Source organism: Callorhinus ursinus, unplaced genomic scaffold (assembly GCF_003265705.2).
Source record: "Callorhinus ursinus isolate GAN/ISIS: 27379988/994484 unplaced genomic scaffold, GSC_fseal_2.0 scaffold88, whole genome shotgun sequence".
Lineage (NCBI taxonomy): Eukaryota > Metazoa > Chordata > Mammalia > Carnivora > Otariidae > Callorhinus > Callorhinus ursinus.
The window spans coordinates 161,402-188,174 of NW_027397150.1; the positions used below are offsets into that span (position 1 = coordinate 161,402).

At 46.1% G+C, this 26,773-nt stretch overlaps 1 protein-coding gene and 1 long non-coding RNA gene across 4 annotated transcripts; one reads left to right on the top strand and one right to left on the bottom strand.

The window, feature by feature from the left end:
* The first annotated feature begins 811 nt into the window (after window positions 1-811).
* Window positions 812-5,919, top strand: LOC112814962 (uncharacterized). Of its 3 annotated transcripts, XR_003205901.2 has the most exons (5): window positions 812-961; window positions 1,358-1,470; window positions 2,426-2,533; window positions 3,623-4,143; window positions 4,483-5,919. It is a non-coding gene; the product is annotated as an uncharacterized lncRNA (long non-coding RNA). The 3 variants fall into 3 exon arrangements; XR_003205900.2 differs by lacking the exon at window positions 812-961 and having other exon boundaries at window positions 1,001-1,470; XR_012376852.1 differs by lacking the exons at window positions 812-961; window positions 2,426-2,533 and having other exon boundaries at window positions 1,001-1,470.
* Window positions 5,920-11,367: 5,448 nt separating this feature from the next.
* Window positions 11,368-22,962, bottom strand: FCRL2 (Fc receptor like 2). The gene is given in 11 exon segments (XM_073888238.1): window positions 11,368-11,418; window positions 11,507-11,535; window positions 12,685-12,737; window positions 12,983-13,072; window positions 13,814-13,841; window positions 18,334-18,450; window positions 18,759-19,040; window positions 19,365-19,652; window positions 20,914-21,198; window positions 21,406-21,710; window positions 22,952-22,962. Coding segments are annotated over 11 exon segments (1,539 nt in total).
* Window positions 22,963-26,773: the final 3,811 nt, after the last annotated feature.

Sequence of the window (26,773 nt, forward strand, 5' to 3'; positions counted from 1 at the left end):
TATGGTTTTGTGACCTTGCTGGGTGACATCGGCTTGTGGTGCCTTCTTAAATAGGCTGGTGGATGTTTCCACAGGGCAGGACTAACCTCATGGATAAGCAACAAGGAAAGGGTTCCATAGCCTCATCAGGGGCCTCAAGAGAGCTGGGGTTTAAGTGAGGGCAGTGGGCACAGGGATGACCACGAGGGCTGCCCAGAAATGGAGACTTGGGGGCTGCAGGAGCGGCTCCACAAAGGCCCACGGGCACCCGAGGAGCTTTCCGAAGCAGTCACAGCTTCAGCTGTGCAGCATCCTTTAGAGAAAGTAGAACCCTCTGAAGCTTTGACGGCACTGGAGCTGTTCCACTCACTGGTGGCTGGAACAGTTTTTCGCTCTAAGTTTCCTTGTATGCTACAGTGCACCAGTAATCATCTAGCTCCCAATTGCTCGTGTCAGGCCTAGAAAGGCTCCTCTCTCAGCCACCCCAAACTCCACCCTGCATTAAGGCCCACGATGCACCCTGGAGGATCACGCCTGAATCCCTGTGGTGTTCCCTAGGCTCACAAGTAAAAGTATTTAGAGAATTAATGGGTAAGGTTCAAGGTTATGTGGTTATTATAAATGGGCACGCTGGGCTTGCCTGTGCCCTCTGAGAAAGTGACTGACAAATTTATGAAATTAAAAGTGGGGGGAAGGTCAGGTTCCTGGGGTGCCCATGTGGGAAGGGTCGAGTCTTACTGGACGGACTGGTTGAGGTGTAAGTTTCAGATCACACAGAGCTGTTTCGTTTCCAGATACATCTTCCGCCTGGAACAAGGGTGGGGACCCAGTGAACCAGGCAGGCTTGTCAGGCCAGAGCTGTCCCTCAAAGAGCAGTCTATCTACTTGCTGGAGACTACAGATGCTGTGTCACTCAGACCCCACTCCGTCCAGAACCGCAGTGTCACACGCACCTCGGAGGGGAAGTGAAAGCTAAGAGAAGGTACAAAACGGGTGGTTTCCACCCACCCCCAAGATAGTAAATGTTTGGCACCAACATTAACCTTTTGCTGGAAGGGTGTCTCAACTGAGTTTATGTTAATTGCCACCAACTGACTGGCATCCTACTGACGCCAAACAGAGAATTTATCTCCCCTCCTTCCGTCATATGTGACTGGGTCTCTGTTAGGGTCTTTGGAGACCTTAAACACAGGTTCTGGGGTGTGAGTCTGCTTGGTGCACGTGCTCCGGGCTGGGGGGCTGGCCTCTTAAAATCCAGTGGGTGTGGGGCCGGGGCCCTCTGCTGGGGTCATCTCTGAATCCTATTAGTTCTTTGAAATCATTAAAACCGTGTGTGGCTCATGAGAGTCTTGGCACTGCATTAACACAACTTCTACAGTCCTGGAAGGAAGTATTCAGTTCTCCGGGAACAGTCCTGCTCCAACGGCCTCGGCTCCACCCAGACACTGAGAACCTCTTCTTAGCTGAGGTCGAGCAGGAACAGAAATCGGGGTAAGGGGTGACTTTCATTTCTTTAGACTTTTGACTCAGAAAAGAAAATGTGATATCAGGGTTTGGTTTATTTTGATTTTGTTTTTTTTTGGAATTCTTCTGACAAGGGGATCTAATCTTTGAACCTGACTTTCTTCCTAGGGATATTAACAAGGGAAGGAGTTTTATAGCACAATTTATGACATCTGGATGTTTTAATTTTACTATTAGAGGATCTTAGGGTACTCTTAAATCTCACTGTAGAACCTCTGAACAGCTTACTGGACTGAATTTGGGATGGAAAATGTAATTAGAAGCAAATTGTCACCCTGGGATGCCAAATGACATTGGTGTTATTTAATTAACATTTTCCCCCCTGTGTCTTGGGGAAAATTGCCCAGCACTGCCCAACAGTGGTGCCAGGAGGATACACGCAGGAGCAGAGCTGGTTCTGGTGAAGCATTTGTGAGCACAGCCATCAACTTTCAGGAACATCCCATAGCTGCTGTCGGAGACACAAAGAGAAATGAGATAGGATCCCTAAAAACCTGCAAAGCATTACACCAGTTCTTAGAGAAAAGGGCAACAAATGTGATAAAAATTGTGCTTGCTTCATAAAATGACTCACAAACTACATTACCTTTTTCAAATATTTGCAGGCGTTTGTGTCAATTGACATTATGTCTTTCAAAATACTTGGTAGAATTGCCAGCAACACACTCTGGGCCTGGAATTTTCTTTGTTGAAAGTTTTAAACCAATTAATTAATTAGTTAATTACAGCACTGGTCATGTGTTCTTTCTCTCCTGGTGTCTTTTTCAGTTTATTTTTCAATATTTCTTCCTGGAAAAAAGTGTTAATTTTTCTGGGAACTGTCCATTTCGTCTAATTTTCTTTTTTACTAAAATGATGTATTATCTTATTTTAATTTTTAATAGGTTCAGAATATATAATCATGGCGCGTTCTTCATTGCAGATATTGGTTATCGGTGCCTTCTCTCTTCTTTTGTCCTGATCAGCCAACCATGTGTGGGACCTGTCTCTCATTACTTGTTCGGATGGTGACTCATGGTGTCGTTTCCTTGTGAGCCTGTCTTTGTATGCTTACTGCATTTGGAAATTAATTTATAGAATTAACTTGAAGCCTAAGTTGATTTAATTTTTTCCCAAGCATATTTAGTTGCTAAAAATCTATTTTGGAAAAGTCAGTGTTCTGGAGGCACTAGCAGTACAAGATCATCTTTTTAAAAAATATTTTATGTATTTATTAGAAAGAGAGAGAGAGAGAGACAGAGCATGAGTGGGGGTTACAGGGGCAGAGGGAGAAGCAGACTTCCTTCTGAGCAGGGAGCCTGACACAGACCTAGGTCCCAAGACCCCAGGATCACCACCTGAGCTGAAGGCAAATGCTTAACCCATTGAGCCACCCAGGTGCCCCAGTACAAGATCATCTTAACCCACATCCAAGCATGGTGGCCTTCCAGCCACCAAATGAGCTGAAGCCAGGCACCCATTTGTAGGAGGGGTAGCCTACTTCCAGTTCACCATTTACTCGGGCAGTGGGGCCCTTTGAGGTCCCAACCCAAAAGGGAGGGTGGTTCCCAGAGGCTCACAGACACTAGATTTTGATTTTTGTTGCCAGCCTTACAAGGCTACCTCAATTTCAACTCAGTCCCTTACCAGCATTTCCCCATAGGCTTTCCACCCCCGCCCCATATTGCCACAGGGCATAACGGCCTCCAAAGCTTTTTGCATTCTGATCTTTATCCCAGATCCCTATAGCTAGCTGAAAGGACTTTTTTTGGAATTGTACCTCTGAAAGGTAACACCACTGAGATGAAGCATCTTTAATCTGGAGACCCAATTCTTTTTTTTTTAATTTTTTATTGTTATGTTAATCACCATACATCATTAGTTTTTGATGTAGTGTTCCATGATTCATTGTTTGTGCATAACACCCAGTGCTCCACGCAGAATGTGCCCTCCTTAATACCCATCACCAGGCTAACCCATGCCCCCAACCCCCTCCCCTCTAGAAACCTCAGTTTGTTTTTCAGAGTCCATCGTCTCTCATGGTTCGTCTCCCCCTCTGACTTACTCCCCTTCATTCTTCCCCTCCTGCTATCTTCTTCTTCTTCTTTTTTCTTAACATATATTGCATTATTTGTTTCAGAAGTACTGATCTGTGATTCAACAGTCTTGCACAATTCACAGCGTGGAGACCCAATTCTTATTCACCTTCTGGTAAATGGAGCCACCAAACTCTGCCCCACTTTCACTTCTGCGTGAAGCTGGACTTGATAAGTCTTGAAGCCAAGCAAAGTTTCTCTGGGTTACTCAGGACTTTGTGGTTTCAAAATTCATTTGTTAGCCATGCCGCCAGCCCTGCTAACTCAGCACCAAGCACCCTGGAGCCCAGAGATGTCAAGATTCTCAGCACAGCCCAGGCTGATGTGCTCCTGCTGGTACCCTGTCTTGAGTTGAGCTGTCCGCACCTCCCCAGTGTGAGCCAAGAAGCATGAATCAAAAATCATCTTCCGTGCACACGCAAGCTCATCTTCCCCGACAGCCTCCGTGCAGACTGCTGTGGTGTTCCACTTCTCCCCAAACATCTGAGTGTGCACTTGATCCCCAGTACTTGCTTCCAAACTGCCCTCCTCTGCAGCGGTCTCAGTGTTGGCTGAGGCTGGGCTGGTACGTTTCAGTCCATTCTAAGATTCTGTTTCCAAATAAAATTTTATGAATAGCCCTTTTACTTATAGTCCTTGGTGAAGACATCCTGGCAGCTTTGCCCAGTCCAGTGTGCACAGGGACATGGCCATCCTTTCTGTGGTGGCTGTGGCCCAGGGACAGGCTGCCCTGAAAGTCACACACTCTGCTTCTGTTTCCTGGGGCTCATGACTAACTACTAAGATGACTAACAACACTCATTCATATTTTTTGAAACAACCCCTTCCCACCCTTCCATCATGCTATCAGAGTCTAGAGTTTAAGTAATAAAATTTTAAAATTTATTTTTTTCCTATTATTTAGCAGTTGCTTATTTAAGCAACAAAATTTCAGCCACATCTGCCATCTTCCAGTAATTCGCCAAAATGACCAACACAAAGGGAAAGAGGAGAGGCACCTGCTATAGCCTCTCTAAGCCTCTCAGAAAATGTGGAGTCGTTCCTTTGGCCACATAAGTGCAAATCCACAAGAAAGGTAACACTGTGGCAGATCTGGAAGAGTCTGTGTGTCACCCAGCATGCTGTGCGCATCATTGTAAACACACAAGTTAAGGGCAGGTTTCCTGCCAAGAGAATTAATGTGCCCAGTGAGTGTATTAAGCACTCAAAATGCCGAGCTAGCTTCCTGAAGCGTGTGAAGGAAAATGATCAGAAAGAGAAGGAAGCCGAAGAGAAAGGTACTCGGGTACGTGGTTCCATTTGAGCTAATCTGTCCCACCCAGAGACGCACCCTGTGAGAACCATGGAAAGGAGCCTGAGCAGCGGGAACCCATTCCCTACGGATTCATGGCCTGATAACTGTAAAAAAAAAAAAAAAAAAAAAAAGGAAAACCTCAAGACTATAAAACGGTTTCTCTGTGCTGAGTAGAAGGTTGGTGTCCCCTCCTCCAAAGAAATATTTAAAGCAAACTTTGGTTGTGTCCTAATTCATTGGGTGATGTCTTCACTCAAATTTAGTGTTTTTTTTTTCTTGCTGAAAGATGTGGTTTATTGTGCAACAGAATATATTCAACTGGTGACGGAACTGCCAGATATTACTTATAAAATATCTATAGTAGTTTGAAAATAGTCCCTCTAAATCACCAAGAGAAAAGAATTTTAAAAATAAACAACAGATTATTTGCTCTAAGTCAGGCTCAGAGAAAACTGAGTACTCATAATTGTGTCCTGTCTTAAACAGCTGTGTTTTAAGCATAAGGACCTTGCCTTTGAAGCCTGATACTTAAAAATAGATTGTTTACAGCACCCTGGTTCCTACTAAAATGTTTTCCCTGACATTTCCTTTTACTGTTTTCATACATGGCCCTCTAGCGACTGGGAAACATGTTTTTTTTGGAACTGCTCTTTCTGGCCCTGTTCATTTGTACTTGCTTTTGCTTGAAATACCTGTACTTTCTTTGTTCAGTAGGTGAATCCCTGCCTGTCTTTTGTCCAACCTGAGTGTCCAGGTGAACCTTCCCTGACCCAAGTATTTTTAGGAGAAATGAAAGAGCTTGGAATCAGAGGAGAGAGCTTACTCCTGCTTTGGGATGCAGAATAAAATCCCTTCTATCTCTTCCCCTGTCGTGGGGACACGGCAGGCATGTTTGTTTTTCTTGCGGGTTTTATAATTTTTAAAAAGTTCTGTCTTCCCCATGAGACCTGAGGTTAGAGACTGTGTTTTAGTAAACTTCACACTCCTAGGGACTGGCACACAGTGAGCATTTAACAAATGCACTTTGAATTAATAAAAAGTAAATAAACAGCAAAATTTTACTATTTAATTAATCAAACTTACTTTTCGTATCTTCTGGCATACCTCTGAATGTATTTCTCGGCTCAATGGAGCACTTCCTCTAAGAATGTCTTGACAGGTGTGTGTGTTTGTGTGTGTCTGTGGGGTATGTGTACATGTGGTGTGTATAGTGTGTGGGGTGTTTGTGCGATGTGTGGTGTGTATGGTGTTTATGTGTGGGGTGTGTGTCTGTGTGTGTGTTTTGTATGTGTATAGCATGTAGGGTGTCTGTGGGGTGTGTGTATGTATGTGTGGTGTGTGTGTTTTGTGTGGTGTGTGTGTGTGTATGGTATGCACGTGTGGTGTGTGGTGTGTGTGTGTGTATGGTATGCACGTGTGGTGTGTGGTGTGTGCGTGTGTATAAAATACGGAGGCCTGTTACACCAGAGACGATCATATTCATCCTCAGAATTAAAGGAAAGGGCAGCTAGACATGAAATTAGAGGTTCCACTTTGAAAATACTATTTTCCATTGACTTCTCATGTTTATTGTTATTGTGAGGAAGTAGGAAGTCAATCTAATTGCTGTGACTTACAATGTTTTACCCTCTTGAATATTTCGGAATTGTCCCTTGGTCTCTGACACTCATCTGCTGTGATGTTTGGCTCTCACGATCCATTCAGCTCAGCAAATTGTGACACTTTTAATGTGAAATCTTTCTTTTCTCTGCTCATGTAAGATCCTTGGTTATTTTCCCCCAGATTTTCTTCTCTTTTATCTGTGCCTGTAGCATGGATGTTACACACAGGGACACCTGAGCAACTAGCACCCAGACTGTTTCCCTTGACTTTCCGTTTCTCTACCCCATTTTGGTATTTCCAGGGGAGTTTTTCTGATCTTCCAGGTTACTCTCTTGTTCCTCAGTATTATTCTATGTGTAAATTCATCCACCTGCCAGTTACTTATTCTGATTTTATAATTTCCACGTTTATGGTCTTGACTTGGCTATTCTTGAACTGTGCACAGATGTGTTCAGGGGGCGTGGAGGGGAGGGAGCCCACCATGTCCTTCCCTGCTCACCCACCCACGGTGCATGTCTCTGTGCTTCTGCCCTAGTCACTGTTCTGTCCCAAGACGTCTCTGCCACTCTCAGTGATGGTCACAGTCCTGGCACTGTGGGTGGAGTTGGGAGACAGGAGTTCTCAGGGGCCCAGCAACTCACCTGCACCTGCTGTTAAATCTGTGGCCCAAGACGGCTGGGCTCCCCTGGGGCCCAGACCCTGCTGGCGGGACAAGGGACCCATGGGGTCGGGCAGGGATCCCTTCGGAACAATGTTGGGGAGCAAAGGTCTCATCCAGAGAGCACTCCACCCTCCAGTCTACTTTTTCCTCCCCAAGCAGCTTCTGCTTCCCTGCATCTGTGTGTCCCATATTTAGGATATTTCATGTAAGGTTTTGATAGGCACCAACCTTCCTCTTGTTCATGTATTTCCAAGGTACAGATTAGGAGGAAGAGCCTGAAGCCGTCTTGTCCACAAATGGAAAGTTTTTAATGGGGGAAAAAAACCCCAAATAACTAGTGAAACAAAGAGGTGTGTGAGCTAGAACCAGGCCAGAGAGCACCAGTGATGAGTACCTGATAGAAAGGGTCAAGAATCAGAGAGCTTCAGACAGCTGATTGGCATCTGTCCACTGCACAGATGCCACATGCCAGCAGTGGCCTGGGACCTGCACGGGGAGCAAGCCTCAACCTCGGGTGTCTGGGGCAGAATCTGTGTGTCTCCTGAACTGGCCAGAAGGACAGCATTTCTCAGAACCCACGAGATGGAGCAGCAGGGAAACTACCCAAGTGCTCACTGCCCAGAACAGCAAGTGCGGGGCCCAGGGACCCAGGGGCCCAGGGGCCTGTGCCCCAGCCTGAGCATGGCTCTGCTGCTCCGTGATGCCCAGGCCTCTGCCCCCTCCACCCTCCTCTCCTCTCTGTCCTGCTCTGGCCTCCTGCTCTCCACGTCTCCCCACAGGCTGCATCTTCCCCACTGTTCTGCATCCCAGTCTTGTACTTTACATGCACAAAGGAGGAAAGGAGGGTTTAGTGCTGAAAAAAAAAAAAATCCCAATTACATCATTTACAAACTTTCCCATACGATCAGAAGAGAAATTTATGACTAAGAGGGACTCTCATTTTCCCTGATAGAAATTGAGATGCACCACTTCTACAGACTCTTGGAAACTAGGGTGTTCCCAAAGATCTCCAGATACTGGGGTGTTCCCAAAGATCTCCGGAGACTGGACTGGCTGTGGAGACCCAGACTGGCTGCTAGGCATTGGCCGGAGGCTTGAGCTGCGCGACGGCCCCAGGGATGCTCCCATGCTGGGTCTCCATCCTCTTGCTTCCCTGTCTCATTCCTGTTGTCCCGCTCCCCACATACCTGTAGTACGGAGCACCTCGTACAGCAGCATGAGGGCCTCCTCATTCAGCCTTTGGAGAAGAGACTCTCAGCAGCTGGCCCGAGGGGGTCTTGCAAGAGTCCCAGGAGGCAGGAACTCGAAGCTGCTCTTCAGGATGTTTTGTATGAAGAGAAAGCAAAGAAGCAAGAACCTCCTCCAGGGCTTGATCTCTGTTTCCTCACAAAGAAGGCGGGAGCAATGGAGACTGCTTTTTCTCCTTCACTTCTGTGTTGTGATGGTAGCACACAGTAAGCTGAGGGATGCTTCCCACAATCACTCAGGTTTCTTGGGAGAAATCCTGCCAAGTTATTGTCTGATTCTGAGTAGAGTATTAGGTCTTAATCTCTCTAAACTGTAATACTAACCAAATTATTGACTTAGAAGCAAGGATACTCATTGCAACACTGTTTATCATGGTGAGTAATTGTCAATATGATAATGGCCCCCAAATAAGTAATTTACAAAACAAGTTACTATTTATCCAAACATACCAAGCAACACTACAAAGGTCTTTGAACACTGAATGGCATGAAAACATCACAATTTAAAAAAAAATAAAAACAGGTTACAGTTACTATTCCTTTAAAATCACATACTTATGTACATGGGAGCACATCCATAGAAAATACTCTGGCTAATGGACATTGAAATAATAGTACAATTGTCTGAATGATGGAAGTATGAGTGAGTTTAATAGCTGTCTCTTTCATTGTCTGTATTTCTAAATTTTCTACAATGAAGATACATTATCTTATATATTAAAATCCATAGGTTTTTGTGGCTTCTCTCAACTCCAGGTGGTAGCCCTCAAACGGCAGAATATTCGGGTCATATGCATGCGTGTGAAGTGTGTGGACGAGAGGAGCATTAAGTGTCAGCTCTTAGACTGTCCCCATCTACGGATGAGAGTGGCCACTGGCTACTTAGCCATCAGAACAGACCTCGGAAACAAGGAAGGATTCTTGATCACCTATAATTTCCCACCAGTTATGGCAAGCCAGAAATAGGTAGATAAGTAACTTGTAATGGATAAGGGTGATTTGAGATGGCTTAGTGGGAGGCTGAGCAGAGATACATCAGGTTACCTATGTCCCTGTACACAGTTTTGATATGTTCCCCTAGAAGTTTTAATGCCAAAGTTACTATTAATAATGAGAGTGTATATATCCCCCAGGGATGGTTTGGTGTAAAGAACAGCTAGGAGGGGTTTGTCACTGCTAAGGTGGTACCAGCATTAACTGTAGGGCTGAGATTACCTCACCCTATAACAATTAGATTGTTGGGATTTGCTAACTCTCAGTCCCTGATGCTTGTAGTCCAGAAGTTAGGTGGTCTTGCTAAGGGGGTATAATTATTTCAATATAAAACTTTAAATAATAATTATAGCTATTCGTAATTATTTTTTTCTGATAAACTTCAAATTTGTTGTGTATAGTTTATAAAAGACTCCAAATTATCTCTGTGTAGATTAATGACCAAACCTAAGCCCACAGTCACCTCTGTCCTTCCCATTGGTGACCTATCTTTAGCAGGGGAGTGGATTATACAAGATGTTAATCAAAGTGTTAAAAATTCTGATAGTGGCATTTGATAGTCATTTTGTTAGAGATTCTTATTACTCAACTTTTTGAACTTTTTTGTACTAAGTTTGAGGCTAAGTGATAATTATGCATAGTTTATTTAATGAATACTTATTTAGTGCTACTTATATGCCAGACATTGTTCCATGTGATTTATGAATATTTGACAAGTGGTTTTCCCCATTTAAAGGTGAAGAACCTGAGGTGCATGGAGGTTAAGCAGTTTGTTCAAGACTATACAATTAGTGGGGGAAGGGGTTGGGACTCCACCCTGGGCAGGGGTTCCCAAAGGCTGTGATCTTACTCCTTGCATGATTGTGCCAATGGATGTAAAACATTTAGCATTTCAAGAAGATATAAATACCCTTGTTACTTTTAAATCAATGCGGATTAATGTATAAACCAAGCGTTCAAGAATGGACAAATATGGCAAACTGGCTCAAGCTGCTCTTCCTTCCCACAAACTCAACCCTAAAGTTCTCACAAGAGCAAGAGAGGATTTATTTAAAACTTGAGATGTCTGTATGTGACAAAAGATAACAAAGTCCCAGTTTGGAAGACAAAGAGAAGCCCGGAAATGGATTCTGTTCACATCACCTCAGAGCAGGTGTAGGTGAAACCTTGTCTCTCATGTTTATTATTCTTCCTCAACTCTTTGAACTTTGAAGCAAATACCATATGATTTCACTCATATGTGGAATTTTTTAAAAAGATTTTATTTATTTATTTGACAGAGAGAGAGAGAGAGACACAGCGAGAGAGGGATACAAGCAGGAGGAGTGGGAGAGGGAGAAGCAGGCTCCCCGCTGAGCAGGGAGCCCGATGCGGGGCTCGATCCCAGGACCTTGGGATCATGACCTGAGCCGAAGGCAGTCGCTCAACCAAACTGAGCCACCGAGGCGCCCCTCATATGTGGAATTTAAGAAACAAAATAGATGAACATAGGGGAAGGGAAGGAAAAATAAAATAAGATAAAAACAGAGAGGGAGAAAACCATAAGAGACTCTTTAAGTCTAGGAAACAAACTGAGGGTTGCTGGAGGGGAGGGGGGTGGGGGATGGGGGTAACTGGGTGATGGGTATTAAGGAGGGCACGTGATGCAATGAGCCCTGGGTGTTATACACAACTGATGAATCACTAAACTCTCTGAAACTAATAATACACTCTATGTTAACTAAATTGAATTTAAGTTAAAAATTAAAAAAAGAGAAAATAACAAAGATAATCGCTGTGCCCAGCCTCTGGGGTGCAGTAACAGTTCAATAAATATTGAATGAATGGAAGAATACATTGGGAAAGAACATGATGAGAACCAAAATGATGACCCAGCTGGCCTGCTCAGCCCCTGGAGCACATTCTATCTGTGAGACATCATGAGGGTTGGGCATTTTTATCAAGTTTTTTGCAGCCCTTAGTGCTGTTCCGTCCTTGCTGGTGTTCTGCCCCCTAGTTCCTCTGAGTGCTCTCCTTCACGTCAGAGTAGGTGACATGGGAGTCCTAGGAGAGATGCACAGTTGAAGGAAGAGAAGGAACACGGCTGGTGGGGAGCAAGATGGGGAAGGAATTCTCCAGGGGTCCAGCTCACCTTGTTCTCCAGAATGGTCCTGGTGTTTGCTGTGGAGGAAAGAAATATTACTGAGCTCTTGGGTTTCCACTTAGACCTCATTCCCCAACAGTGCTCCAGGGCACAGGATGGCGATGCTTAATGTGTGGTTTCCAGCTTCTCTTGTTCTTCTGTAAGTCCATGACTTAATGTTGTCCACCCTGCAGTCCTTCTAAGCCCACCCAAGCTCTAAGCCCTCTACCAACCCTTGTTGAACAACGCCTGTCCTCTCTTTGATGCAGTTTCCATGGATTATTGACAATATTCTGTCCAGGCTCATTCTCCTGTCACCCCTTTATGTCACTCATATAATGACCACAGGTGAGTGGAATTCAATCCCCCTCCTGCCCTTGGCAACACATCAACACCTGGAGGGCCTGGAGGATAAGCGTGCGATGGAATGACTGTACCTTTTCGGTTTTGCTGGGCTGGTCCCAGGCAGGGAAGGAGAATGACAGGGTCATTGGTTCTCTGCAGGCTGCGGTGGTACAGCTCTAAGCAAGGCTGGCCGAGGACCCAGCTTCCGTGGCTCAGAGGAGCGCAGCTGGGTGACCCTTTCCCAGGAAACCCGCCAAGCTGCCAGTGGCCCCTGGCTCCAGCAGAAGCAGCCAGGAGCACGGAGCAGAGGGCGTGGTTGAAGGTTGCAGCTTCAAGGGCACTGGAGAAGCAGCTTGAAGGACATGACTCTGCCCTTCTCAAGAACCACTGCCTCAATTCTTGCAAGGCTACACATCAAAGGGCAAATTCTCTAGATTAGGCGAATGTGTTCAGCGACCCCTGCCATGGCATCTCCAGACGGCAGGTCCTTTCAAAGGAGCCTGGCAATGACCCCCCTCAACTGGGACAATTCCTCCTGGACCTTACATACCATACTTCAGATATTCTCAGTCTTACCTGATTTGATGTTATCCCTTTGCCTTGTAGCCCAGATTCTCCTTAATGTCTATTCTCAACTGACCATCTGTTTTTGTTTTGTTTTGTTTTGTTTTGTTTTGTAATTCAGCTTCTCCATGAGAACCGGCCTGCAAATATCTCTTGCTCCCTCTTGGATCTACAGATTGCATATCAAGGTCAAATGATGTATGAAAGCCTCTATTGCACACAGGGTGCCCCTTTCTTGGGAAGATGCATCTGACAAGAACCACTTCGCAGTTTCTCACCTGAGTCTTCTGGTGGCTGCGTGCTCCAGACTTGGGAATAAACCACACCCCACCTACAGGGCCCAGTGCAGGGAAAAGACATGGTTCAAAGTTGTCCATGGACAAGCGTTCAAACGTCATATGTGCCTTCCCAGACCCCTGCTTTGTGACTGTCCTCCCAACCCCAACATGATTCTGGGGGTCATTTACTGAGACTGGGCCTCGTGGGGTCAGGGCGTGCAGACCACCTCACGGCCTTTTTCACCTGCCTTCTCTTCCTTCTCGCCCGGAGTCCCGGAGCCCCTTCCAGTGGGGAGACTCACCATTGACATACTCTGGTTGCATCTCCTCCATGTCTGAGAGTGAGTTGGAGTGGGTGGGCTCCTGAGGGTTTGTGCTGGAAGCATCTCTGAGAGAAAGCAAACTAACTACATGATAGTCTCCAGGGCAAGAGTGAGCACAGAGAGAAGGCAGGCTGGGAAGAGTGTGGGAGAAGCCAAGCAGACATGGCACTTGGCTTGGGTGATTTGATGGCCCTTGGTCTAGATTCTCGGGCTGTGGTCTTTCAGGTGGGCAGCCAGAGATAGGCCACAGAATCACAAAGTTCTTTATTAATAGGATAACCACTCTGATCTGGCAAAAATGTTCTATTCCTCATCTTTCGCTTTTTCAGAAGTTATAAATAGGAGAATGATATTGCCTGAGATTTAATTTTTTTCTCTTATAAGCTCTCCTAGAACTTCATCTGCTTCTTGCTCATCAGTTTATCTCTCTTTTTTGTATATTGTATGTGTCATATATTCTCCATAAAACAATATGCCCCCTGTGGAAATAAACTCCATTTTATGCATATTTTCACACCCTTAAAAGTCTAACAAGAACTTACTCATACATTGTAAGTACTCCATAAATAATCTTGAATATGTAAATTCATAATTTAGAAATCTTGAATCGTATGCAAGACAACACCTTGTCATGTGGGCCACCCAGAGTCAGCACTCTGATGGCATAAATGTAATGAATACAGACATGGCTGAGTATCATAGAAAGATACTGTGTGACCTGTACAAGCAGAAGGAGCAGTAACTATTGAAAATCGTGAGTGGGGAAGTTCTCTAGAGTTCCCACTTTGAATAGGAAAAGTTCTCACCTGGGTGCATGAGTGACAGAGTGTCCTCCTGAAAAGCAGATGAAGGAACATTCATTTTAGGGGAAATGACCTTATCTCTTAAAACTTTCCCCTGACTTAACCACGTGTTGTCACTGGTAGGATATAAGATTCAGAGTAGGGATCCAATTGTGTTGTGTCCTGATGACTACTTATTTTCTCCAGCACTGTTAGCTGGACAATCCATTATTTTTCCCCACTGATCTAACATGCCACTTCAAATGGCAAACCCCACAGGCATGGGTCACTGTTTCTGGATTTTTTATCGCTCTTTCAATTATTGCAAAGTATATGTTAACTGCTGATGACTGCTCTCCTTGTTCAGGTGGAACATTCTCACTTTTTAAATGTTTTGATATTTGCAACCCCCGCTCTAAAGCAGTGGTCTTGGGGTCAGGCTCGATGTTGATATTCATAAGACCCACGGGGCTCTCCTTTGCACCATTTAGCTTTACAGAGAGATGCAGAGCAAGAAACACAGCATATCAGCATGGATTTGTCAGCTGCGTCACCAGTGGTCAAGGAGCTCTTTCCTGGTCCTTCAGTAACAGCTCAGGGGACAAGTCCACATGGCTGGGAGCAGACGCCACTACGAGGGACATGATCAGTCTCAAGAGCTGTGTTGCACTTGGGGGTGTGCTCATTTGTGCTACCCATCGAGCATTTATAACCCAACTCAGAGCCCTTCCAGTTTAGATGCAGCTCAGCAATCATGAAAAATATTGCCTAGTAGTACATCCAGAGCTCTAACTTCATCAGTTTTGGGGGGACAGTGTTAGAGAAGGGAGAACTAAACGATTTTCTTCAAGGAAAGGAAGAGGGATCTCAGGATTTTCTACCAAGCCAAACAGTCATTCAACCATAAGGTGAGGGATGCACATTTTCAAACAGTATGAAATCAGTGTATGTGATTCTAGCAACTCCTTCCTGAATACAGTATTTTTAAAATGGACCTTAGTCTTCTTCCTAAGCACTTTTTCACAATAACAAAAATTGATGATATCTTGGCTCCTGAAGAAAACTTCAAAAATATTCTTAAAAATGAGTATGGTATAAACGACCTTCTCTGATCTTAGTGTAACTGGAAATTCATAACAGAACTGTGAAGAAGTCTAGATATATCTATAACATACACATTTAAGGAAATTAAGTCTTAAGCTACTAAATACATATATAAATATATAAGACAAAGGAAAGCAAATATATTGAATGTCCAGTTTGTTCTAAAGAATGAGACTAACAAGAACAGAATGCAGCAACTTAATGAAGATAAAAGCAGAAATTTCAGAATTAGAAAGCAAACTGGTAGATCAAATAAATCATTCTAGCAGCTTCACTTTTGAATCGAAAGGCTGGACACTCCTTTTTCGATGCCGCTCATGAACGTGAAAGGAGAAGGCACAGAGGGACAAGTGCAACCATGGGGAAGCTGGAAGAATTACAGGACACTACTTCACTCGATTCCAAGTAAGCAAATTTAGGAGCCTGGATAAAACAGATGATTTTCTAGGAAAAGTCCCCAGAAGATAAAGAAACTGTGGACAGAGTGTGGCAGTCAGGGTGGAGTGTGTTCTGCTACATTAACAAACCAACCTCAGTTTGCAGGGCCTTGCAGCAGCAAAGATTTGTAAATTCCCCACTTGTGCTGAGACCTGTCAAAAATCTGCGGGTGGGTTCTGTCACTAGGGAACGGAGTCACTCAGGGACCGAGGCTGCTGCTGGGGGCCATACCATCTGGTGACATTGTCAACCCAGCACGCGTTTGCATGAGCACCAGCGCGTGGGAAGGACATCGGGACATCAACGCCTCGCTCCTAAATGCTTCTGCCGGGAACCAACGCAAGCGGCCGGCATTTCACTGACCGCGTCTCGCTTCGAGGAGACAGGGAAACTAACTGTCCCTGCGCCCGGGGGTAAAGGAGGGCTGAGTGGCCGTGAGCAATAGCAATGCCTCTCACAAGATTAGTTAGAAGAGCAGAGATGGCGACAGCTGTCAAGGACCCGCTCCCCCAAAACCCACCAGCCGCAGCTTCCACAGGGGAGCGCCAGGAAATCTTGAGACAACAGATAATTACATAAACTATCCCAGAGCACAAAAGACATACAAAAAGAAGGAAAATGTTGAGCTTCCTTTGTAATGGTGAATACAAAAGGCAGAAAAGATCATAATAACAACAAACCTGGCAAATGTCAACATTACTATTAATGAAAAAAAAAGTTCAAAAGAACGCTAGTTTATGTTAAAAATGCATCACTAAAATTGGATTTTTACAAAGAATGCAAAGATTAGTCAATATTAGGTATTCTGGTATATTATACTTAGTTGATTTAATAGCTGAAAAGAGAAATATAGGATTACCTCACAGATTCTAATGAGGTATTAGCAAAAATTAAAAGTTGCTTCTGAGAAATAGTCTTAATAAAATAAGAACGCTGGAACTTCACTAAAAGGGGTATTTGAATATGTTACATAGCAAAGGAATACTAGAAAAGTTTCCCTCAAAACCAGGAACCTGACAAGCTTATCCAGGTAAGATACTAGAGGCACTTGAGCATATAATTAGACACAAAAAAAAAATAATTTGTGTAAAAACTGAAAAGGAGCAAGTAAATGTTTTATTGCTTTGTAGATTGTTTCTGTATTTGAATCAACAGTATATCGGTATGTAACTTGAAAAGTGAGAAAATTCATCACAATGAATGAATTAGAAATTATTTTATGTTAACAAACAACCTGTCTCTTCATATCCATATATTTTTATCAATTAAAACCTATAATAAAAGAAAAAAATCACAATTCCTTAGTTTTAGATAGTCTGTTTAAAAAATATAACTTCCATTGGACTTGAAAAAACTGAATTACATTTGCACTATCTGATGAGTTTCCAAAATTTCTTTCACCTTGTGGTAGTTGATAGATCTAAGGAAGCATTTTGCAAGAGTTTAAAAGTTTATGTTGCATTTCTGTTGTGCCCAGTGCTTGTCCTGTATCTTAGAGATTAATAAATGACGCCTCACTGAAGGGGGTGGGGTGCGGGAAATGTGCAAGAGGAGAATCATTAAGGTCAGTTCTAGGCAGGCTTGAGGCTTTGTGGCCAGACCAGTGCGGACTCCGTGTTAGCTGTGCCTCCTAGTGGCTGTATGAACAAGGTAGCCCACTTAACTTCCCCAAGATTGTTAAACCTGGACCATAATACACACTTAAAAATTATTTTGTATAATTACAGATAATATGTGTAAGCTTGCCATACGTAACAGTTGTAATAGTTGGTCGTTGGTCACATGTCTTGGCTAGGAGAATACTAGTAGGGGTCAGTAGGAGATATCACTTAGAGGAGTCCTCAAAATTCCTGTTCTTACAAATAATACAGAGATACTGTCATGCTGAAAACACAGCAGCTTTATGGGAGTGTTGGTTAGTGAAGCTTGTGCTTTCATGCTTCCAGTGATGACAGAAGAAGAAATTGAACAGACCTTTCTTCTGAGAACTGGAAATATTGGACAAAAATATTTGTGGAAGTCTATTTATAGTGTTGAAGAAGTGATAGGCTAGGGAAGAACTACGAGGCTCTGGGAGAGAGGCCTGGCTCTGGAACTGCTGGTCCTGTGGGGCACTTGCTAAATCCTAAGACAGGGTGGCCCGGGGGCCAGAGCTTCAGGAAGTCTGGTGGGGCGGGGAGGCATGGACTGGAATGTGTAGTGGTTTGTGTGGAAATTTTAAAAACATGGCTGTAAATTCTTTGACACTGAGACCTCCATTTGGAGGTGGAGACTGTGCTCCCTCCCCCTGCATCCGGGCCAGTTTGTTAGGCACCTGATGAAACCAAGTCATCTGAAATTAGTTGGAAAAAGACGTTGCAGGTTTGCTTTCACACTTACTTTTGAAGCGGAAGGCAGCATGTAAGATGTTTGAGTACCCGGCAGCATCATGCCGCGAGGGGGTCCAGGCCACACTGAGAGGTTGTGTGTGTTCTAGCTCAGAGTCCCAGTCAAGGTCCCACCCTCCGGCCAGCTCCAGCCATCACGTGTGCATGAAGATGCCCCACGTGACCCATATGAGACACCCAAGAATTCAAAGAGGAGTCATGCTCTTGCCATGAGTAGGTAACTAATAAGAAATCGATAAATAAAGGAGAAAATGTACTAAATTGTTTTCATTCCTTTAAATCCAGCTATTTATTATGTTTCACTCCACTGCATGTAAACTGATTATGTCTGTTGAAGGTTATTAGATGATTTAATGATTGGACATTTTTATTTAAAAGGCAAGCATGAAGGACTGTGTAAATGGTTTTAATCTACGCACAGCGGGGACATGACATATTCTAAAATATGGCAGCCTTGTCCACTGCATGAAACCTCAGAAAATCATGACGTGTAAAAAGAATTCATAGATTTGGGGAGGTTTTCTTTCTTTCTTTTTTTCTCAAATCCAATCTGTATCAGTAATGGAAAAGTTCACAGCAATAAAAGGCAATCAAAACAAACGGTAGATATCCAACCTGAGATCTTGTGGGACCAGTAATAAAAGAGCAGAGCAGTACTTATAAAACCGAGGCCACCACACAGCACCCCGAGAAATCTGGCTGTGACATGGTCTCTTCTGTAGCCACCGGTCCCTGAGGGAAGACACCAGTGCATCAGCCTTAGAGGGTCAAGGCTTGGGTCCTGGAATCCTGGTCTAATACTCTGCAGGAATGGTTAATATAAGTTCACATGTTATCTAATTATAATGTGTACTTTCCAGGTTGGTGTGGAGAGAAGAGAAGCAGCCAGGCACTGAGATCACCTTCTCCAGCCTCCCCCACACAGCAGGCATCACCTGGACCTCCACCCACCTTCCAAAACCCCCATATGGTACCAGTGAAGACTGCTGGGGCAGAGCCATTGATCATAATGCTCCTGTATCCAGGAACCATCAACCCACCTGTGACGTTGAGTGGTACCGCCTCACTGCGCTGGGCCCCCAGGCCATTGTCAGCCTCACAGGAGTAGTTTCCAGAATGTTCTGTGGTCAGAGAGAGGTTGAGGGACACTCCTCCTCCAGAGGGGGCCGAGCTGTTCCCCAGGGTGACATTCTCGTGATAAAACTGGTACAGGATCGGGGGAGAGCCCCTCTGGGCTTCACAGTGAAGTTCCACCATGTCCCCCACCACCACGGCCCGGGCCCCTGGCTCCCTGAGGGTGAGGACGGGGCGGGACACTGGACCTGAGGGAGACAGGGAGCCAATGGAGAAGGTTTGTGAGGCCATCGTAGACACCCAGACCCCAGACTAGGACCTCAGCGAAGGACCTGACCCTTGGTCAGTGTGTGTCTCTAAGATTCTTAATCATGTCTTTAGAAATTTGGGGGAATATCAAGTCTGGGCTACTGTCTAAAGACATGGTCATTCGTCATTCTCAGCTTGTATTTTCCTAATGCCAGTCCAGCCCCCTTTATATTCCCTTCCCTGGAAAGAAGGATGTCCGCAGTCTAACTTGCGGGGGTGACCCACACTCCAGTTGCCATTGGTGCTCCACAGCGCTGACTCACTTCTCACACGGATACTTAGCAGCTTGCTCTGGATGGGGTCATGGCCATTGTCAGCTATGCAGTAATAGCGGCCGGCGTCACCCTCCTGCATGGCTGGGACCTCCAGCTCCGCTGACAGGGAACTATGGGTCTTCCTTCCCACACTGGTTCCTGTGTCCTCTCTGTGCCAGGAGAATGTGATGTTTCCTGTGCCTTCGGCCACTGAGCAGAGGAGGATCAGATCCCCATCTTCGATCACCGGGTCCCTGGGGGCCCACATCTCTAAGCTTACATTAGAGATGGGCACTCCTAGACAGATGGAATATGACAGGTGAGTAGCTGACTTCAGAGGGCTCTGGGACCAGGCTGTGACTGGCCTCACTCTAATGCTTGAAGTGGGAATACGGGTAGGGCTCATGTAATCCATTATAAGGACACCAAGGTAGGGAATCTGCGGTGATTACTCTTGAAGAATGTGGATGCAGATACTGCATGTCCCAACCCCCTTCCTGCTTAATTTCATGGGATCACTAAAGAATGTGTGATGGGTCATCTGCCCCATGGACAGTAAAACATTTCTGGGGGGAGGAGTCGCTGTGCAGAGTGGTGCCTTCTGCACAGAGTGAAGGGGTCCCTGGTAGCATCAGTCCTACCTCAGAAAAGGCACTGTCCCCCCTAACAATATCAATGACAATTCCTCCATTATTCTCAGTTTCAAGGGTCCACAAGAATTGCAACCCCTCCTCTGGCCACTTGGTTCACTCAGATTTCTGCTTTCTCTGATGCTTCATTTATCCCCCGACAATGGAGCACCACGGTGCCTTCTAATAAAACCAACTTGTGCTGCAAGCCAGCATGTGGGGCCATCTGCAGAGCCACTGGAGAGCAGGTGCTTTGCTGAGTAAAGTCCCAGTCCACTCCTAAACACCAAGGCATGAAGTGATCAGTGAAGATATGACTGATGGATGTGACTTTAATAAAGAAGAGAAAGATTATAAGGAGTGTTTTAAAAAGAAGAAAAAGAGCCCAAAATGGAGTATTTGTCCCCCACTGGTATCAAACTAAGACTTAATTACAGTTTCAGCCTATCCCTGGAATGTGACCTTCTATAAATCAATCTGAAATTTCCTGATCCACACTAATGAGGTCATCTGCGTGATAAGACAAAAAACAAACAAAAAAAACCTTGAAGTTTCCTCTTCCCGCAAATGATGTCTTGGCCTGAAGAAATCCTCTCTTTTATTTTGCTAATAACCCCCTTCCCCCACCTCATGCCTATAAAAAACTTCCACTTCCTACAACTCCTCTGAGCATCTCTCTGCTTGCTAGCTAGGATCCTGCTGATTCATGAATGCTTAATAAAGTCAATTCCATCTTCACATTTACTCCATTGGGTTCTGTGTTTTTAACAGGAGCTTTGTCCATTTGTTATTTTTATGAAATGCCCATTCTCTAGCTCACATCCCACTTTCCACAAGGACAGGAATTTCAAGAGAACCCAAAAGACGAGCAGCTGAAGTGAAGCTGCCAGACTCCTGTTGTCCCCACGTTCAGACCCAATGATACTTACTGGGCACGTGAATCTGGGATTGGAGGCTCTGTTTTCTGACCCTGGGAATCACTGTCTCTGCCTGGCACCAGTAGGACCCTGAGTCCTCCGTCCACATGGCGGGGACCCGGAGCTCTGGGGAGCTGCTCCAGCCAGACCCCAGGGCTCTGCCATCTCTGAAGAAACAAAATCGGAGCTGAGCATTTGACCTCTGTGGAGAAAGCTGCGTCTCACAGGTCAGGGTCACTGGGCTCCCCTCGGTGGGCCAGGAGGGGCTGACAGTGAGCACAGGGTGTGGAAACAGCTCTAGAGAGAAGGATCACAAGAGCCCCAAGCAGTGAGATGGATGGTTCCTGCTCAAAAGCAACCCCAGCAAATAAGGCATTCAGACCAGACTTGTCACCTATCACGACTCCCTCCTGCGGTCAAACCACAGGGCTCTGGTTCCCATCTGGTGTGGGGGCAGGTGTCCCCACCAGGGACCCACCCTGCTCTGCTCCAGTCTTGTTTTACCTTGGACTTCAATCCTGATGCTTCTTGAAGCTTCTGACTTCAGAAAGAAGAATTTTGTAGCAGTAGCAAAACAGTGATAGCTGCCACTGTCACTCAAAGCTGCACGTGGGATAGAAAAGCTAGAGACGTTGTTTGACAGCTATAAATCTTTTCCGTCCTTGTAATAGGACATAGTCTGAATTTTCCTCCAGTTCTCTTCCTTCTGGCACATCAGATCTATGCTGTCTCCTTCAAAGACAACAGAAGGAGACTGGAGGGTCAGTCCGTCTGCAAGAGAGGGCGTCAGGGGACTGGATTTGCCATTTCTGCAGAGAACCCAGATGCCTGACCGCTTCCTGTGCTCTTGGACCAAGCAGCCCCTTCCCCTCCGGCAGGACGGGGGTTCCAACCCCCACATTACCTACTCATGGCTAGGTCCTCTCTTGTCCTGAGGGGTATCTGAGTCAGCATGGGCTGCTGTAACAAAGTACCATAATTTTCTCAGGGTTTGTTTCTCAGGGTTCTGGAGGCTGAAAGTCTAAGATCAAGTCGCCGCACAGCCAGATTCTGGTGAGGCCATTCTTCCAGGCTGTAGATGGCTGACTTCTTGTGTATCTTTACTTGCTAACTCTCTGGCTTCGTTTTCTAAGGGCACTCATCCCATCATGAGGACCCCACCTCCATGGCCTTATTACCTTCCAAGGGCCCTACCTCCAGATACCATCCTCCTGGGATTAAGGTTTCAACATAGGAGTTTGGAGGCGAGGACTCAAACACTGAGTCAGTGGCAGGGAATGTCAGAGTAAACATAATTTTTCACATGGATACAGGAGTGAAGTTCCTCCTGCTTAGCCCTCTCTATTGGTGATGTCACACGGGGGGATCACTGTCCTCAGGGGGCACGTTGCTTTCCCACCCCCTCTGCTTGGATCCAGCCTTTGAAGACATTACGCTGTGCTCTAAATTCACGTTCTTCGTCTTCTCGCCTGGCCAGAGGAAACCGCCAAGGGGCCTGGATATCTGGGGCATAGACTGGTTACTGGAATAAGATCCTGTATCTCAAGCCTCAGACCTTTCCACCTGACTAGTTTCCAAACACTTCCCCACCCATCCCATGTGTAATTAGGTGGAAGGGAGCTTTCATTCAAGGTTCAGCTCTTAGGGTACTGACCATAGTGAAAAAAAAGTCATTGCCAAGAATAAATGTCCTCCCCTGGGACTGCCTGTCTCGGATTCCACCCTGTGACTTTGCTTATTTATGGTCCCTTCTGTGTCTGGGACATTTGCATTACCTTTCAGGTTTGTAGTTGAGGATTTTGACCTCAAGGTGAGGAACTAAGTTATATCTCAAACAAAAATCTCCCTGCCCCTGTTCAATGGTGGTACGACAGCCGGAATTTGGATGTGTAGCATAGGGAAGCAGAGGTCAGCCATATAAGGGGTGAAGTGCCCCATAAAATACCCCTGCAGAACCAGAACCAAAATGTAACAGGAAGCTCATGACATTTAGAATCATAATTTTTGGAAGACATGCTACTGACTCTTCCAGGTGGAGAACCAGATTTACCTGTTGGACATTGGGCGAACAATCTGGGTTATAAAAATGAGATCGGAAGGGTAGAAAAGGTGGGTTGCAGAAACAATTAGCTTAATTTGAGATTTTCGCCCTCCTTCACTAATGGAGACTGGATCCCTTGGGGATCCAGTGGCTGTGGGACTTATAATCAAGCTGATTTTTAAACCACTAGCAGACTTCATCCAGAAACTGGAAAAATTCCCAGGGAGAATGCTGTCGGGGTAGGGGGCAGACATTCTGCATCATGGTTAGAGATGCCACTGAAAAGGCACATGATGGGCAATCTCACAGGCTCGGGGCTGTGGCTGGATGACTATGTGAGCCTGTGAGTCCATTGCTAAGGATCATTCATGGCACAGCATGGATGCAACGGATGAGTCCTGCTCCTGAACAGGCTCCGGGCCAGAGCTCCTGGAGCTGTCCCTGGCATCCCTGTCCCATTCGTGTCTCACCATGAAAGGTGAGACAGGGGTCTGTTCTCCCAGCACAGTGCCTTGGAGCCCCAAGCGCTCCTTCCACTCGGCGGTTGGTGCTGGCGAGGTCTGGGAACAATCCTCCGTCTCTAGATTCAGTCCAGGCTCATGTACATATAGAATAAAGTCTCGTTTTCTGTACTTCCTTTGGTGAGCACAGATATAAGTCAAGAAGAGCAAGGTGAGATTAGTTGTGGTCATACAATGTTAGGAAGGTAGCAGAGGTGTGAGGATGGGCCCACAGAATTCAGCAATGCTGTGGAGCCAGGGCTGGCGGACCATGCCTGGGAGCCGCTCGGCTGCCTGTTTGGGGAAAGAAAGTGTGCCCGCCTTGCAGCGTGGCCCTCCAGCAAGTGCAGTTCAGCGCTTACAGCAGATGCTGCGGGGATGCTCACTGACTTGCACGGGACAACGCACCCACTCCCCACCCAGAGCCGGAGCAGCAACGCGGGCGCACCTGCCATCCCGACCACCCACTCGCTCTTGGCCGTGCCCCTCAGAGAACGGCTGTTTTCAGCTGCGAGCACTTTCAGCCAGACCTCATGGAGGAGTTAGGGTCCCCGGGGCCTGGAGAACCATCCTCCCCCATGGGCTGGCTGTCCGGCCCGCACACCCTCTTCCAGATGCCACTCCCCCTGCAGCTGGGGCTCTACAGGCAGGGGACTCCGCCTGGGCAGGCCGTCCTCACCCAGCCACGTGGACTGGTCTTGAGGCAGGTTGGCCCAGGGGAGCCGCGGCACTGGGACATCTCCATGGCCTGTCCTTGTCCCTCTCTGCAGGGCCTCCTGGGAACCGGCGACGGACAAACAGACCTCGGAACAATAAGGACATAGGTGACTCACCTGCCTCTTCACTGACAGGAGCTGTGAGGGGATCAAAAACCTGAGGTTAGCCCAGAGCATTTGCCCTTACAGGTTAAACATTTCTATTACTCTGCTAAACTGACCCCGAACTCCCCATCACCCCCTTTCCTGTTCCTCTGCTCTATTGTCACCAGCAATGCAAACCCACTCAAGCACCAACTGACCCCCACTCATGTTACAATCACAAGGCAGGTGCAAATCCCTCCCTTGACCAAAGGGAGCACCCAGGGCACGTCCCACGGACGGACGCCAGATGTTCCGTGTTTCTCTCATTTCCTCGTCCTTCCCCTCTCCCCACCAACCTCCTGCACACCCAGTGAGTCCCCTGCACGATAACCCACGTCACCAAGAGTTCATCAGGAAACACCCAGTCAGACTTGTAGTGTAAACCCTGACAGCTGGGGTTTTTTCTCGGCCCGACTTTGTGCTTGACTCAAGCTTTGATGCGGGGGCATCCACAGAAGGCTGTGATCATTTGTTTTAATTCACCAGCAAAGAGTGAGCCTGTGAAACCGTGGGCCCCCAGCCTCCACCCCAATAAGAGCAGAACCCCAAGGGCGCCTGGGTGGCTCAGTCGTTGAGCGTCTGCCTTCGGCTCAGGTCATGATCCCAGGGTCCTGGGATCGAGCCCCACATCGGGCTCCCTGCTCCGCGGGGAGCCTGTTTCTCCCTCTCCCACTCCCCCTGCTTGTGTTCCTGCTCTCGCTGTGTCTCTCTCTCTCTGTCAGATAAATAAATAAAATCTTAAAAAAAAAAAGAGCCGAACCCCAGACCCATGCTGTCTCTCTCCCCACGACCTCGCTGTGTGATCCCAGGCGTGCTGTGTAGTTTCCAGGCTCTGTGAGTAATAAACATTTAGCTTTCCAAAGTTTCCTGACCGTTATTACCGAGGGGCATCTCGCAGTCATGATAAGACCCATGAGGGCTGGTCCGGCCACAACCTTGTTTACTGATGAGCTGAGACCAGCACACACAATTTTGAAAGCCAAACCCACCTTGAAAGGATTCCTTTTCTCTGGCCATATTTTATGTGAGAGTCTTTTTACTCATTAACAAATGTTGGTTTAATGGAGAGAAAGGAATCGCGTTTCCCTATGGCAGCTCTCTTGCCTTGTCCCCCTCAACAGAAGAGCCTGAGCAAAGGGTGTCCATGCATCTCCAAACCCCATCTTGGAGATAACTGTCTAAATAGTTCTCACGGAGAAGTAGTAAAGGTTGAAATTATAAGAACTGTATTTATGAGAACATATTACTCTATGAATTATCTGAGATATCAAAGCAGGAACTCATAACCCAGGAACGGTAAAGCAGCCGACCTTGAACATTAAGGACAAGGATGCGTTGCAGTCTGGCTTGCCCGGAGCCCACTGCGGCGCATCAGACTCTGCTCTCTGAGCTTGAAACAGAGACCCGAGCATTCCGATTGGTCCCAGGGCTCTGAGAAACCCTCAGGGCTTTCAGGAGCTGGAGACCTCATCTGCTGCCACCTCAGTACTAACTCAAATTATTGGACTCATCAAAGATGACCAGCAATGACCACAGCAGCGTGAGGACCTGGTTCAGTTACCCAAGAAGAGATATTCCCTCGGCCACCAGCTGGGGTCTGTGAGCAGGGAATGGAAATTGCTTTTCAAAGTAAGTTTTGTACAATTAGCAAAAAAAAAAAAAGGAAGTGGAAGGGCTTCTCTCACTGTCTTCTTTCCTATACACGCTATGAGAATGAAGATGGTCCTCTGGGTGCCAAACAAACTCCTTCTCTTGACACAGATGACAGTTAACACTTACACACAGTTAATGATTTGGACACAGTTCTAAGTGCCTTATGCTCACAGGGTTTTTTGATGCCCTGAGCAAACTTCTGGAGTCTGTACGATCCCCTTTACACAGTTGGGGAAACAGGCAGCAGGGAAGGCAAGTAATGGACCAAGATCAGCCTGGTCACTTTCCAGTAGTGACAGCTAGGAGTTAATTAAACTCAGGCAACCCCATTCCACAGTCTGGTTCGCAAATGCTGTCAGATCTTACAGTGACCTATAATGCTTCTCAGTGTTCCTTAGGATAGCAGGACCACCACTCAGGGTTCCTGGGTGATGTTTTCTTCAGTCCATATCTAGCCTTCTAGGCTGGGATGTTGCTAAGATTCAAAACACCGGCTCTGTATCATTGAAAACATTGTCCTCTTCCGTATTTCTAATCCATGTTGCTTTTAGGACAGCATGCTGCTCCCAATGCAGCCACAGCCTCCAGAGCACACATCCCCAAATTCTGTTATTGCTCCCTTTCCGATTAGATGTGGTCCCCGTAAGTGTTGTATGTAACAGTCCACCCAGGGGCAGGCTGAACAGACAGACACATGTTGCCTACATGGACCTTATGTAGCATGAAACTTTAAATCATAAAATCATAGGTATTTGTAACCTGGGAACTGACTGATAGTGAATTGAATCATAGACTCAATGTCATCTGTTCCGGTGAAT